Genomic DNA, 15,560 nt, shown 5'->3' on the forward strand with positions numbered 1-15,560 from the left:
GTAATGACTCACTGTGAGTCTGAAGTGGATGACTCAGAGGTTATGGACAGTGCAGCTACAATGGACTGAAATCAGAGCCAGCTTCATAGATACCTATTTGGCATTTCCTGGAACGTGCAGGAGCCCCAAAGATACCAATTAAAAAGCAGTGCAGTTCATGCAAGACTGCTATCATTTCCCATTTGCCTGAAATTGACTTCTGCATCCACATAGCTGCAAACTTTAAACATCTTAAAGTTAAAATTACAGTGTTTCTTTCATGATTCATTTCATCTGTGAAGCTTTTCAGGCAACAAAATAAGTTAAAAACATAAATTTGAATGTGTTTGCAGTAAGCTCTGTGGCATTCTAGTGTACAAAGTGGGTTATTTCAAACTGCCATCTATCCTCATCACTTCTTGCCATGAGTTTTGACATTATTTTGGCCATCTCTGCAATTCAGTAAGATTTTCTACTAATTACGTAATTTAGATCCCTTTGTCTAATTGCAGTAATCATAGGCACATCTAAATACCACTATACTTCCAAAAAGTTCAGAAATGTAACTGAGAGATGAATATTATGACCCAATTGCTTTTATTTGCCCAATAACTTACACCTATCAGCATCTACCAGGTCATTCACACTTTACAAAAACAACAAAAAAAAAAGCAGATGGTCTAAATTTCTTTTTGCAAGCCCCCTCCATGTTTACACAGGTTGGTGAGAACCTCTTCCTGAACATTAGTTCTCCCTCTGAAGTGCTGACACATTGAGGAAAAGTTATGTAATGCTTGTGTCAAACTTAGTTTTAGTCCATTATTCCACAATCTCTTTCTCATGAAATACCATTTGCATTAAATAAAAGAAAAAATTGAAAGTCGCCTAAATACAAAATATAAACATTAATTTTTGAAAATACAAAATATAGTTCTGCAGCATGCAACACCACTAGTAGGTATTTAATTGGTCTAACTCATAACATAGCTGCCCTTACAGACTTACATATGAATAGTACTAAACAGATTAGACAAACACTTAATACAGTTATACCTCTTTCAGATCTGAAGCCACAGCACAGAAATCTTCCCTGTTAGTAAGACGCATGTTTTTTTTCTGCACCATTGGCTGACAGTTGACAGACCCACAGCTACAACTACTCCTGCTGGGTTAGAAAATGCTGCTCAATCATTAGGGTCTTGGTGTGCAGGTTTTCCAGAAGGTCTGTAATAAAGCAGCACATCGTGGCTAGTTATAGATGAGTATAAGATGACTAATTTCTGAATAATTCAATTCTGAATATTAACTTGACAGCTGAAACAATTTTCCAGTGATACAGAACAAAAAGCACAGGTAGCACTGATGTCTAATTCCATGAAGATTTACGTTATTTTTTAAAATGATGCATTCCTGAGCTTCCATTAGCTGACTGAGCAACCTCTAATCTCATCTCTCTAGCTCAAATTAAGTTACTTACTTTTGTAGAAAAAAAAACCTACATAAAGCAGCACTGCCACCTTCTGCTTGCTTTTTTTCATGCATGTGAGAACTGGGCTCATATTGCAAAGCAACAGGTCAGATTCATTTTTCTTCTAGTAGGTATCTTAGGCAATAATGTCATTTCTAATACTCAGGGATAACACAAGTCTGCAGTTCCACAGATGTGACTTTTTTAAAAACCATGTAAGCGTTGTCTGGGCAGAAAAAAAAAAAATTGGTTTCAGACATTTGTCCAGGATTGATAATATACCACATCCCAGTCAGAGCAGTAGCTCAAAAATCATTTGTACATTTTGTACATACATACATTGGTACTATTGCACATTCCACAGGGAATATATGCTGAATATGATCCACATATATACACAACTGAACAGATGTGATATATTCCTTGCAGTTTGCAGAAGTACAGAAAACCTAAAGCATAAACAGCCCACATGCATAGGACAAACTTAGTTTGGCTAGGTGTATTTGATCACCCGCAAGCATTAGCCTGATTCACACGCAGTAAGGGTCCCACATGTAGCACAGATACTCCGAATCTGAAGTTTCCTGAGTATGCAGTACATTAGCACATAGACAAGACAAAACTTGAAGCCCTTCTTCAGATATTCTCCTTAGAAATGTAAAGCTATGGAAAACTCTGTTTGTGAAAGGAAGATGCCAGCAGAATGCACATTGAGCCTGTACGACTCCATGCACTCCCATACACTTAAGGAAGCTGCTGTTTGAATCTGCCATGCTCTTCTAGATATTGCTTAGAGATGGAGTTTTCAGCATAAACATTAGTTATGAGTTTGATTGTATCAGAAAAAGAAATCAAAAAGACTGTCTCGCTGTGTGTCTTTATCCTATTGAGACATGTCCTTGGTTTTTTTCACCTCATGGAGGTACAGTGATACTGGCAGTGATGAGCCTTCCTCTTCAACGCTTTCACATATAAGATTATGACTTCTAGCAAGTAAGCTAAAAGTTTTTTTCTTATAGCATCGTGGTTAGGTACTGTAATCTCTGCTTTACTCAAGACTTTGAAAAACCAAGTTGCACCGATAACTCATCTTCCGCCTTGCCCTGATAATAAGCACAATATTCATGCACGCAAAGGAGTGTTTATCCATAGAAAAACAAGAGATCATAAGCAAGATATATTCCCAGAATTCCCATGCTTATTCCAAGGATACTGTTACAATCACATTTTATTGCTTATCATTAGCTGGGAGAAGACAGTTTATGCTTCTGAGACTATTCATATTCATTACAATCTGTGGTGCACAGCCCTTGCAGTCGCTTGTGCTCCCCGAACCATTGTGCTAAAGGTATAAACCCTACAGAACAAAACAGGACCTGCTTAGTGACTCCATCCTGGTACTAACATCACCACTATCGTGATCAAGCACTGCTGCTAACTCAGCTTGCTGCTACTTATGCAGCCAGTTCAATTCAGCCAACAGATGGACAGCTCTGAGCAGAGCTCAGAAATGCCAGAGGAGGGTAATATGCATTTGCTTCTGGCTTGGCTAAAGCTTCTAAGAATCTAGGAGAGAGGTTGCTGTTGGATTGCTCTTGAATCTGTAAAGTTTCAAAGCCAGAATCTACTATGAGTCATGTACGATGAACTAATTGTCTCTGGTTACTTGAATTTGTTTCACAGTCAGCCAATACACAGAGAGAGGTGACAAATTCCATACAAAGCAACAACATATAGAATAATGGATAAGGTGTATTATAATTAATGCCTAAGATTTTCTCTTTCACAGAACCACACAGTTTCATTATTCTCTCTCCCAGACTCATATTTATTGATAATTTGTTGATAATTCCTAATGAAGACATTAGCAGATACTGATGAAATCTCTGCTTCTTACTAGCCCAAACCCATGAGGAATAAAAAACATTATCAGAAACTCAACTGGTCACTAAGGTCTCAGTTCACACTCAGTTAATCGGCCTGTTTTGCAGGATTGAACCCAGTGGCATAAGAACCTTGAAATACGATTAGAGATGCAAGGGAGATTAGCACGGGCAAGAGAGTTGAAGTCTTTCACCATCTCCATTGGTGTGTCAGCATAAAGACAGAACTACATAGACATCAGGAAATCAGTACTTCACCCTTCCTCAGGATGCCAGATCCAGATATTTTCTCCCATGAACTCAACAAGGTGCCAGTTTTGTGACCTCACTCAGTCCTGTGAAGCAGGTTAGTTGTTTCTTTTGCAATAAGTTACAGATATTAAATGTGTGCCTTGCAAAAAAAGGTCGTTTTAGCAAAATTTGTGAGATAAGATGTAGTTTCTTTATGACAAAATTGCAAGCTAAATTTTTAGAGACAATTTACATCTAATAAGTACATTTTATAAGCAAATATTTTATAATTAATAAAATAAAAAGCTGTGATGTGTGTTGTTGTATGTAGCTGGAGGAATTTGATATCAAAGGAACAGGTAAGTGGCACCTGGAAAGTAAACAGCTACACTGTGCTGAAGGAACCTCTATGTTCAAATTTAGACAAGAAAAGCTCAAGAATAGGAATGGTGATATGGGAAAGATCTCCACATGTATTGGTGTTCTTCTGTTGATAGAAATATTGCTCCCTTTACAGAATAAAGTCCAGTCTTCTTTCTCATGCAAGATGGGAAGAAAAACTGTATGTACACGCTATAAATCTGGAGTGGCTCATATGAAATACTGAGGCATGCTTCCAAAAACTTCAATAGGCAGCTTAGTTCCTCTGATCTGCTAGGAGTACATGTGACTTTGCAGTAGTCTCACTCACAGATAAAACTTGGAGTATATATGCATTGCAGAATAAGACAATGACACTTCTAGTTTAAAATTGCACTTCTGTTCTCCTAGCTGGAAAACGTTTCTTCATAGCACTCAAAACAACTAATATGTGGCAGTGCTGAATAAATATATTCAACACTTCACTGAATAGTTAGGGACATAAAAATATTATTTATAATTTTTATATTTTATATTATATTTAAAATATTATATTTATAATGTTTTATTATATAAAATAATATTTACAGAATTCGTTATAAAGGAAAGAGAGTCTTCATATTACCTGAAATAGATGCAGTAAATATTGGTACTCAAAAAAAAAAAAAAAAGCTTGAGAAGCTGGGTACACTTGATCTTCTAAACCTGGTATTCCCAAAGACTAATTTGTCAGGAACAAATGAGGTAAGTCGTTCCTCTGTCCCAGACTCAAGGCACTCGTTGTATGAGAAGCACAGTGCTGAAGATACTTGGTGCAATCCCAGCTCTACCGGTGACAGCCAGGTTCAGACAATAAGTGGTCGCTGCACTACACCGACCAGTGATTCCTCTGTTTCCCTGTTGCAGTATGGCTTATGTGAAATAGCTTGTGTTAGGCAGATTTTCTACTGCTGAAGAACTATGGTGCAAGTACCTCTGTTAAATGAATGTGAATACTCTATACATTCTGGCTTTGTAATTAAAATTTCATCAAGAAAGCTTGAAATAGCATTTGAGAATTATTGAAGGCACGGAATTACTTGTTTTTGCACATGGAAGTTCCGGGTTTTTAGCTTTGGACATCTGAGGATGGAGAGGGAGCTGTAGGACAATAACTACACAAAACTGACTGTGTCTCTTTATGAAAGTCAGCTTCAGATTTCTTTATGGCTAGAATATTATAATAGGAAGCCTAAAATTTACATCTTCCAAAATAAAAAATAGCAGATTAAGTGAAAACAGAACTGTTTACAAACTTTTTTCAAATGTTAAAGCAAAAGATGTTCACCAAATTACTACCTTTTGGTGTGACACTGTTAACTGAATGTGTGTCTAACAATTTAGAAGCATTTTGCAAATAGATACATTTCACAGAAATGAAGAGTGATGTATTCACAAACCCCAGGTGCAGAATGTGAAGCCTGTATCAGCAATTTCATAACAACAGATTCCCTCTATTGCATGCTTAGAGACTTGAGTAGTCAAAGCAAAGACTATTTGCAGAAGCCATTTACAGCTATTTCAGTTTAAGTCATGAACTGCTTAACTGGTGAAGCAGTTAAGTCTACTGTCTGCAGGCTTAGCAGACAGGCTGTCAGCTGAATTCCTATGGTGGCTTAATTCTGTTCCAGCAGAGTATGATCCATTTGAAAGAGGGCTGAAGTATTTCATGGAAGAATAGTGTGAAAAAGGTACTGTTACTTTATGAATATTCTCCGGCCTTCTTTGTACAGAGATATTTATAAAAAAAAGTAGTATTTCACCATGATAATCAAAATAATTATATTAATATTACCACAATCAACACTCAACAATAATTGATAATCAGCCTTAACAATCATTAAACTAGGCACCTGTTTTAAAAAATCAAGAAGCAACAATAGCCTAAACCTCTTCAGTATTTTTCCTTATTGGCCTCATTTCCATTTTGCACAGTATTCTGTGTATTGTGCAAGAGATGCACAGAAGTTAATAGTTTTAAAGGAAATCAATTTCCTCTCTAAATGCAGCAAAAATAAATGCAGCATGAATAATTTAGATCTCATAGCCATTCAAATGTTTTAATATTCAAATCACATCCTGATACAAAATGAAGAACTTATTCCTCACCTGTACAAACAGAACTGATTCATTCCAACACACACATGAAAACACCAAGCTATCACTACCTCTTTTAACTGCACTCTTGAGCAGTCTACTTGCCTAATGTTAAGATTCATTGCAGCTGTGGATCCTTTGATGCACAGTATATAGCCCCTACTTTCGGAAGGTTTGTCTGCAGGTGGTTTTCATGCTGTTTTAACTTAAGTAGTAAGCTTAAAAGCAAATATGCATGAATAAAGCTGCTTATACTTCCTTCTTTCCTCAAATTATATGATTATGTTTTACTGTTTATAAATGCCATTGTAGTAGCAGAATCCACAAGGATGACATATAATCATATAAATACATACTTGTATAATATAAAATCACTAATGAAAATTACTGAATTAGAACATAACCATGCTGAGAGCAGGTTTTGTGAGGAGGAAAGAAGTTCTTGCACGCGTTAAGGAAAGGCAGTCACAAAGCATCAGAAGCTGTAAAGAATGGCAAAAGATCACCATTTAATCCTGAGGTACTGCAGCATAGTTCTGCATTCACATCACCTACACTGAAAACATATCATCTCCAGCTCTAACAGGTCTGTTAGGACTGCTTCCTACCTGTGAATTTGATGTAACTGCAGAGGTAAAAAGAAGTTAGTAGTAGTCTTATAGAAACCATAATGATACAGAGAAGCAAGGTAAAATGTGATGGGAAAGATAGTTTCTTAGATTGGCTAATTGCTGGGGAAAAGATGACAGATCTTGAAACACAGAAGCCATTCTTTAGCTGTGAAAATATTAAATTTGAAACTAAGTGTGTATGGGTGGTTGTGAGAAATTGAACTTATATTTTTCTCTCAAAAGACCACAGTGATGGGCATAAAATAAGTGACCACAGATTATCTGGGAAAGTTAGGAAAGGACAGTACTGTTCTTACTTATCAGTATGTAATACAGCAGGTGCATCAAAAACAAGCTGATAAACTCCCTTTGGTAACTCTGGACTCTGAAATCTTTAGACAAGAGAATGGAAATTACTCCAATGGACTGTGAAAAAGTCAAGGCTGCTGCAGAAAGTGCAGCCATTAAGAGACTTCAGCAGCAATTCTTTTCCCGAAAAGAATTTTTCATGGAAAAAGGCTTGTATGGTTATGCTATATGTATCTGCCTGTTTATACAGCTTTTAAACCTATGTATGGCCATGACACAGTAATCTAAGAATTATAAATTCTTAGAATCATCAAGAAAATGACAGGAACGGGTAGAACAAGAAAGCATCATTAGGCTTCTGAAAGGAAAGATCAGTGAGCAAATGAGCTCACTTCTAGATATCAGAAAATCCACACAGAAGATTGCTCTTGAGATGAAAATCCATAGGAATCCACCATTCATTATTTCTAATGGTCACTTTTTAACTGATCTAGTCTACTTTTGTAAGAGACAGAGATTCATATGGTATGAAACTGAAGCAAGACCTGGGGCACTCCCTTGGGAAGTCTCAGGTGCATGAGGCAGTACAGGAAAATCTTGGTAGGCTCTATAAATAGCCAGTCAAACAGACATTAATCTCTCTCTCTCTTCTTCAGATTTCTACTGCATGCCTTGGATACATGCTTCTAAGCAGCTTACGGGCTTTCTTTGACCTACGCTTCTTTTCCTAATGCTGATCTGACTATGGCTGTCCTCAAAGTAAAATTCACCAAAACTAAGAGGGACAAACTGGCTCAGATCCTATGGATCCTCAACTGGGTTTCTGTAGTGAGTGGGATCATTCTCTTCAGTCTTGGCCTCTTTCTGAAAATAGAGATCAAGAAGCGCAACGAAGTGATGGCAAAAGGGGACATTAACTCTGTTCCCAACATGCTGATCTCTGTAGGAGTCATAGCATGTGTCGTCAACTTTCTGGGGGGCAAAATCTGCTACGACTGCTCAGATGCCAACAAGTTCTCCCGATGGAAGCTAATTATGCTCCCATACATCATATGTACCTTCTGTTTTACTTTCTGCATCCTGCTGGGTGCTCTCATGTGCTATACCATGAGGAATGAGCTGGAAGAATCTCTCTATCTGGGACTGAGGAATGCTATTAAGTTCTATAAGGACACAGACATACCTGGAAGATGTTTCTTAAAAAAAACAGTGGATATGTTACAAATTGGATTTCAGTGCTGTGGAAACAATGGCTTTAGAGACTGGTTTGAAGTTCAGTGGGTATCTGCTCGTTACCTGAACATGGCTTCTAAGGAAGTTATGGAGTAAGTATTTACTAGTTCTAATGGAAAAATCTAGGAAAAAAACTCCTTCAAGAACTAGAATTGATCAGAAACGGTAGTGTCAAAAGGTCTTGAGACATATTGACATTAAAGAGAACACAGTAAGACTGATTTTTTTCTGCCCCAAATCCTAGCAGTATTTCTTCCTTACATGACAACCTGTGGCTAGGTTTCTCTCAAAGATTCATCTGAATAATTGCTAACAAGTCTACCTCAAGATATAATGTAATCATACGCATATTTACAAACAGTCTGGTAGTTTAACGTAAATTTCTAGTAAGTTATAGCAGTAATAACACTTTTTCAAGACTACTTGTTTCCCCTAAAAACACAAATATGGAAGTGATCAGGCCAAAAAGATCCTCCTGCTTATATTTAATCATTTTGAGTTTCTAGCATACACTTCACAGAGCCAAGTAGATAATTTCTGCTGGATCATCACAAAACTGTAGACTGACAATGTTATTCCTTAAATATGCTAACCACATGCATAATGAAAAGTCATCTTTTGATAACTTTCTAGGGACACTATGCAGTGCAGTGATACACTTTCCTTTTTTAATGTAGCAAATTATCTACCTCAAAATTTCAGTCATAAGGAATTGTTAAAAGTAAGAGAAAAAAAAAAGGATTTCCTACCAATACATCATGCATTCAATCCTAAACATTGAAAAATCTTTTCCCTTCACATATTAGACTAGAATTCAGGTTCAAATTTACATGTTCACATGTGAGAAACTGTCAACACTATGTACCTTGCAGTAAAAAAAGGAGAAAAACCCTTGATATTTGTTCTTATGTTGGTGTCTCACAGAATACAGCAATTGTGAAATTATATTCTCAAAGCAAAGAGTGATAATTTCTACAGACAACGATATTTTAGAAGGTAGCAGTCAAAAACACAAGAAAAAAAGTAGCAGATAATCCAATATACATCTTCAAAAGTTGAACAAAGTCTTCATTGATGAGAGCCAGGTAGCTATACATTCTTAGGAAAAATAAATACAAAAAGTTTAAATGGCATTTAAGGAATATTCTGCTTTGTTGAACTCAAAACTCAGGGGAACAAAGCCAGATGAAAGAAGGCCAGTGATCTTATTTTAACAGAACTCGTAACTTGAAGATGGCCTTATAGCAAAGTATATAAACAGAGATGCAAATATACCAAAGGACAGGACCTCTGAAACGAGGACATCAGCATGCATTAGGCAGTTGGCTAAGGAAATAACACAAGCTTTAGAAGAGATGTTCTAAAGGAAGATGTTAGAGAGCAATAGTGACACAAAGCAAACGGACTCACCAGGTGTTTTAAATCCTTGTTCTACTCTGAAAAGTCATAAGACAACAAATATAACCTGCAGGAACTTACAGTAGTATCCTATTGTACGGATAAAAGTAAAACATACTACCTTTTATTTCTGTGAGCCATGTACTAAGAATAATGTTTTGTCCTGGCTTAAATGAACTCAGTTTTCACCTACAAAGTCATCTGTGCTCTGCCAACATTCTGGAAATACAATAAATTTTTCTACCCCCATGTAGAAAGAAGACAATGCATGGAGAAGATAAATACAGCACATAACTTCTACTGCATATAAACTAGATAACCTCATCTCAGTTGCTAGAATCAAAGTTGGTACTGTATAAGCAAATTATACTATGATTTTCAAAACCTTGTAGTGAAACATTTGGTATGAAATCACTAGGACCAAAGTCCAACTTGTAACATTTAGCAAAGGTGGAGAAGGAATCAAATCTTCGTTTTATCTTGTAGTGTATGTCAGTTAGTACTTGGTAGATTAAGAGGCAAAGCAGTTGAGAACTGACATACTTGGCTTAATAAGAATCTCTACGGAACTGAACTTTTCACCTTCCTTCATAATCCTCTTCTCTTCCCTCCATCACTCCATTACCAATGCCACAACATCACAAAAACCAGAGTCAATCTATGGGAGCAGTACAAGGATGAAGCAGGTTACAGCAGTACAATCCTATCACTGCTTTGGTTAGGCAAAAATAATCTTTTTGTAGTCTCATAAGCAACTTTTGCTTCATTACAATTTTGAACTACAACACAGTTAACATCTTACTTCCTCAGTTTTTGTTACTGAGCTCTCCCCTTTTAGCAATATCCAGATTGAACTCCCTTCAGTTTGCTACAAGGAAATACAACAGCAAGGGGAACATAACCAAAGTCTAGAACTGTTATTGTTTGCAGCAGAAATAAATTTATCACATACATGGTAGGAAAAAAAAATAAAAAAAATGCTTCAGATCAAAAGCGAAGCTTAAGAGCTAGCTTAAGTGATTGTATTTCAACCATTTCAGATGCTGTCCCATTGTTTTGGTTTACATCACTGAAACATACAGAGCATTAGGTTTGTTCAGGTAAAAGCCCCCATTTCACAATCAACTTGCCTTCCTCTCCATCCTCTGTACAGTTTCTTTTTTCCCACATTTTGGCCCTCTTTTCTGTACCTCTGTGGCTCCCCTCATTTTTCTACATCATTTTGCCTATGTCAGTTACACTGTTTGTACACTTAATTCTGTTTTCAGTTAATTATTTGTGTTCTTCCACATTAGTTTTCCTGTTTCTGTTACCTGGAGCAGGTTGACCACAAAGCGAAGAGCTAGATGTTAAAAAGAAGAGGCATTATGGCTAACTTGCTCCTCGGTGGGAAACAGCAAATGATCTTTCTTATGTAATTGGAAATATCTGTTAAAAATATTTTTTCTCAGAGAAAATAAAAACAAAATGAGAGAGAAAGGAGGCACAAAAGAATAAAATGAAGGCAATTATTCTGCCATGCCAGCACAGTCACAAATGCTGAGGTTCCTTTCAGCTTATGTTTCTTTTGAAAGACACACTTAGTTCCTAAATGCTGGACCATAGAGTTCTGCTGCTTACGTCCACCTGGTCAGCTTCTTGTGATGCCTTCCTTCTCTTTAATTTAGAAAATCTGTAGCGGAAATGGAAAAATAAATTTTATAAACAAATGAGGATAAACACTAAAATGATCTTTAATATTCTCAGTGCAAGCAAATCTAGAAAGGTATCATATCCATGTACATCTTACATGCATAATACCAAGAACCATATTGGAAACTGTGCAGACACCACACTGAACAGTATTGCAAATGAAAAATTTGGCTTTCTTGTAGTGGGCAACATTTCCAATTGGAAATGAGAATGTATTTCCCTTTTGTTACACTGTAGAGGCCTACCTTGCAGCAGACAAATTACATCCTTTTGGAAAAAATATGGATGCATCCTGCTGCTGACACCACATTTGTGATACAAACTTTCCGTCCTTTTGCAGCCGTTTCAAGAGTAATGTTGATGGGAAGTTCTTAGTGGATGGAGTACCCTTCAGCTGTTGCAACCCAAGTTCCCCACGGCCCTGCATCCAGTACCAGCTGACAAACAACAGTGCCCACTACAATTATGATTTCCTGACAGAAGAGCTCAATATCTGGATGAAGGGGTGCAGAGAGGCCTTGCTGGACTACTACACAGCTATAATGAGATCTATTGGTATTGCAGCATTGCTTATCTGGTTGTTTGAGGTAAGCCTCATAAAAACGCTCTGCGTCTGCTATATCAGAGATATAGCACGGAGAATAAATATGCTGTAACATATGAGGAGTGTAAGAAGCACCTCAACATCTAAAACAAGTCCATAAGGACTTCAGCAATGTTGCAGGACTTTCCTCTAATACGTAGTTTCCACAAAGCACCCAGTACAGAAGCAAATCTCATTGAAGATGAGAACTACTAGAAGTGATGTACATAATTCTGGATATTTATAGAGCTTTTTCAACAGATTATGACATATTCACTTCCCTGGAACATTTACAGGACAGTATGCAGGAAAACACATACACTAACACAATTAATAGGTCAAAGGCACAAGGCTGTTAAAAGGCAGTTTTTCTTAAGAAATCTTGAGTATTAAAAATGTGAGGCAGACCTATGGTGAATGTATGAATGCCTTCTACAGCCAAAATTGAGCGTAAATATTAATAGCTCATAACTTCCCTTCTAGATAGCATAGCTTTACCACAAAAACATGGATTACATTTTAGGTATAGACTAGACTACTTATTATGCAGTCAAAATAAGCACTTCAGTAGCAAGTATATACATCTGCAAAGATGCAGTCTTTCTATTAGTGCCTATAAAGAAATTTGGCATCTCTATGCATAGGTTTCTTCACTCTTTAACAGTACTTTGATTTTTCTGATTATTATTCTATCACATAAATATGAACACTATTAAAATAATTCAATGCAACAGTCCACACAGTGCTAGATAGGGTGGTGATGCCAGAAAAAGCAGACCTTTGGCAACTCATGGAAAAGTTGCTCACCTCAATGTGACAAACAAGCTAGGCACGCTGATCCCGATTCCAACGAGACTATGAAAACAGTGCTTTTTTCCTAAACTCACACTTGAGCCTCTGCAGACCATCCTTCATTTTTAGTGCACTGGCATTTAGGACGCATATGGCTTACATAATGAACCAAAACACGTTTGATGAAACACCAATTTAATGAATGTCAGTGAGGAAAGACTTCCACAAAGATTAACAGACTAGGATTTTTTTTCCAGTCACTGATGTCTCCATTAATTGATCATCTATTTTGCACTGATTAGACGCAGCCTGAGACTACAACATTCCCAGGTAATTCCAGGTATTCGTGCACTAATCACATTAAGTGGGAATCCTATCTGAAGAATGGGAGAAAAAAATAGCAAAAAAATTTCTCCTTTCTATTTTTTATTCAAAAACATGTAATTAATTGAATGTTTAGATACATCACTGGGGTAAAAAACTATTTATTTTACTGAATATTAGGTTTGTACATAATCAAGTTAAAAGCTGACTTAGTGGTAGGATCCAGACTGTAATTTAAGCTCTGTTTAAGCACTAACCTTTCCTTACAGCTCTCTGTACTTATTGGTGTCCGGTACCTACAAACAGCAATGAAGAACGTTCTGCTGCAAGGAGATCTGCAGAGTGAATCAGATGGTTGGTTACTAGAAAACAGTTTTATGGAAACTGCCAAATACAACATCAATATTATCAAGAACCTTGGCAAAGCCAACCAGATCTCCACTGTCTCAAGCATGAATGACCCCAACATTAATGTTCAAAACACAAACTGTGGCAAAAGCAACGCTACAGCAAAATCTATCCCTGCAGCTACCTAGACATGTCTTCAGCAAAACGATGGCTCAGGTGCAGTTTTGACATACTACAGTCTTAGATACCAGATTTTCACTAATGAGAAAAAAGCAATATGATAATTGAACAAAAAATAGACTGGTTACAGCAACAGGATGTTGAAGCTTCTTTGGCAGGATGTATTTTCTTTACCCATTCTAATGAAATTCTCGGTTTCTGTATGTGTACAAAACAGTCTTTTGAATTTTTCCCACTTTGTCTCCCCTGCTTACACATCCCTGTCCTGGTCTGAATAGATCAGAATAATGAGTATACATAACAGGGCTAACAGCTTGGATATCAGTATGTTCTAGATAGGATTGGTCTAGTTTTGTCACATCTTCAGAAAACCCAACTGCAGAGAAATTTCAACAGAAATAACTTATCTGGATAAAAAGGTTATTAAAAAAGAGAATGATCACAAACACATAAATGAAAATTACATTGAAGTTTAAGTTAGGACAGGTACATTTTAAGCCAAATTGAAGTATATTATCACTCCTCTAAAAGAGCTTATTAGCTAAGTAAAATTGAAATCAAGTTAAAGGCAACAGAAGTTGGTTTTATAGTGTATTTGACCTGGGTTGTTTGTTTGTTTTGTTTTTTTTTTTTACAATCTGAAGACAAACTTCAAGAAAGCCAGCTGGCCTGAAAGTTAAAGAGTGCTATTATTAAAGGGAGTTCTCTGCTCAAAACCACTAATTGATAGCTCATACAAGATAATAAAATTCCAAGTGGCACGTAGTAGCACAAGAGTAAAAATAAGCAAATACTTCCCATAAAACAAATACTGATGGTCCCAGATGTTAAAAATGCTCATAATTTCAAGAGTAGTTATACAGATCCACAGACTGGAAAACAAGAGATTATTTGCAACCAACAAAGACAAGACAGATTATCATCTCTCCCATCACCTCCCTAGTACAGTGCTTACAAAGTTTGTATGTCAACGTACAGCACAAAAGCCTTTCTGTACTTGCAGCAACAGAATGCCTATGCTTAATTCATCAGTAATAATAAGGTTTTAGGTTGTAAAACAAACAGATACAAAATAGAGGATTAAAAAAACAAAATATATTACTTGTTAACTTGTGAATAACATTATTTGAACATAACTTTGGTCAGTTTGTACACTCTGTATATAATCAACAAAAAGCGTGATACTCAAAGCAGAACTACTCTGCTCTTGAAATTGTACAAAATTAAGAGTAAAAATTACTTTACCTGTCCAGTGTTGTTTTCTATGACACAACACAAGCAAGAATTATACTCTGTGTGATGGAAAAATCTATATTGTAAGTCAAGCAGGTTATACGCATGATTGTAATTGCAAATGCAATTGCATCACGACATAAAATTTTAGGTCTATGTTAAAATAAAAATGGACAGATGTGTGGTCTGTCTGTATTAGTAACCATAGCTGAGGTTTTACAAAAGGCACACGAGAAGCAAGACCACTAGGAAATACTTTTTTCCTGACAAAGCCTCCGGACTTCCAGGAAACAGCATATTGTTAACTTGGTATGATTGTATATGAAACAATGTTTTAATAACTCCCCATGGACTTTTTTTCTATGAATTTTTATAGCTTTTTTTTTTTAACCCATTCATGGTTTTCATATCCAAAATGCTTACATTAATGAGTTTCAAATTTTAATTTCTCACAATTCAGTTTTGCATTTCTTGAAAAAGTGTTTTGCTTTTTGACTCCCTAACCTCAATACGTATCCCTTTATCTTTGCTGTAAGATGCAGCTGATAGTCATCCCTTCTTATTCTCTTCATGCTGTCCCTGATTTTACTGTTCTCTGTTAAAAATCTCTCCCATCTTCCCAAGTTGAAGAAGCTGCTCTTTAATCTTTTTGCTTATGGAAATTACTGCTCCTCTTTGATAGTTTTTGTAACTCTTCTCTATTCATGATTTTTAAATGAAGAACACCTTAAGGTAACACTGAGGATGTTATGAATTAAACTGGCTTTCTATCTTTTTCCTAAGATTTCCTGTCATTGCTT

General features: G+C 36.4%; 1 protein-coding gene across 2 annotated transcripts; it reads left to right on the top strand.

The window, feature by feature from the left end:
• Positions 1-3,528: 3,528 nt before the first annotated feature.
• LOC100546647 (photoreceptor outer segment membrane glycoprotein 2) lies at positions 3,529-14,318 on the top strand. Of its 2 annotated transcripts, XM_031553549.2 has the most exons (3): positions 7,681-8,302; positions 11,641-11,887; positions 13,269-14,318. In XM_031553549.2, the coding sequence occupies exons 1-3, from the start codon at positions 7,722-7,724 to the stop codon at positions 13,533-13,535; spliced, it is 1,095 nt and encodes a 364-aa protein (XP_031409409.1). In that variant the 5' UTR covers positions 7,681-7,721; the 3' UTR covers positions 13,536-14,318. The 2 variants fall into 2 exon arrangements, 1 of the variants encoding a protein (XP_031409409.1); XR_014883522.1 differs by lacking the exons at positions 7,681-8,302; positions 13,269-14,318 and adding an exon at positions 3,529-3,676 and having other exon boundaries at positions 11,641-11,768.
• The last annotated feature ends 1,242 nt before the right edge of the window (positions 14,319-15,560 follow it).

This window comes from Meleagris gallopavo, chromosome 5, assembly GCF_905368555.1.
Source record: "Meleagris gallopavo chromosome 5, MGAL_WU_HG_1.1, whole genome shotgun sequence".
In the NCBI taxonomy this organism is placed as follows: domain Eukaryota; kingdom Metazoa; phylum Chordata; class Aves; order Galliformes; family Phasianidae; genus Meleagris; species Meleagris gallopavo.

What these genes read in the sequence shown, in the direction of transcription:
- LOC100546647 (XM_031553549.2), top strand. Translation starts at nt 7,722, where the DNA reads ATGGCTGTCCTCAAAGTAAAATTCACCAAAACTAAGAGGGACAAACTG. An exon ending in GCTTCTAAGGAAGTTATGGA is followed by an intron (nt 8,303 to 11,640) that starts GTAAGTATTTAC and finishes GTCCTTTTGCAG; the next exon opens with CCGTTTCAAGAGTAATGTTG. An exon ending in TGCTTATCTGGTTGTTTGAG is followed by an intron (nt 11,888 to 13,268) that starts GTAAGCCTCATA and finishes CTTTCCTTACAG; the next exon opens with CTCTCTGTACTTATTGGTGT.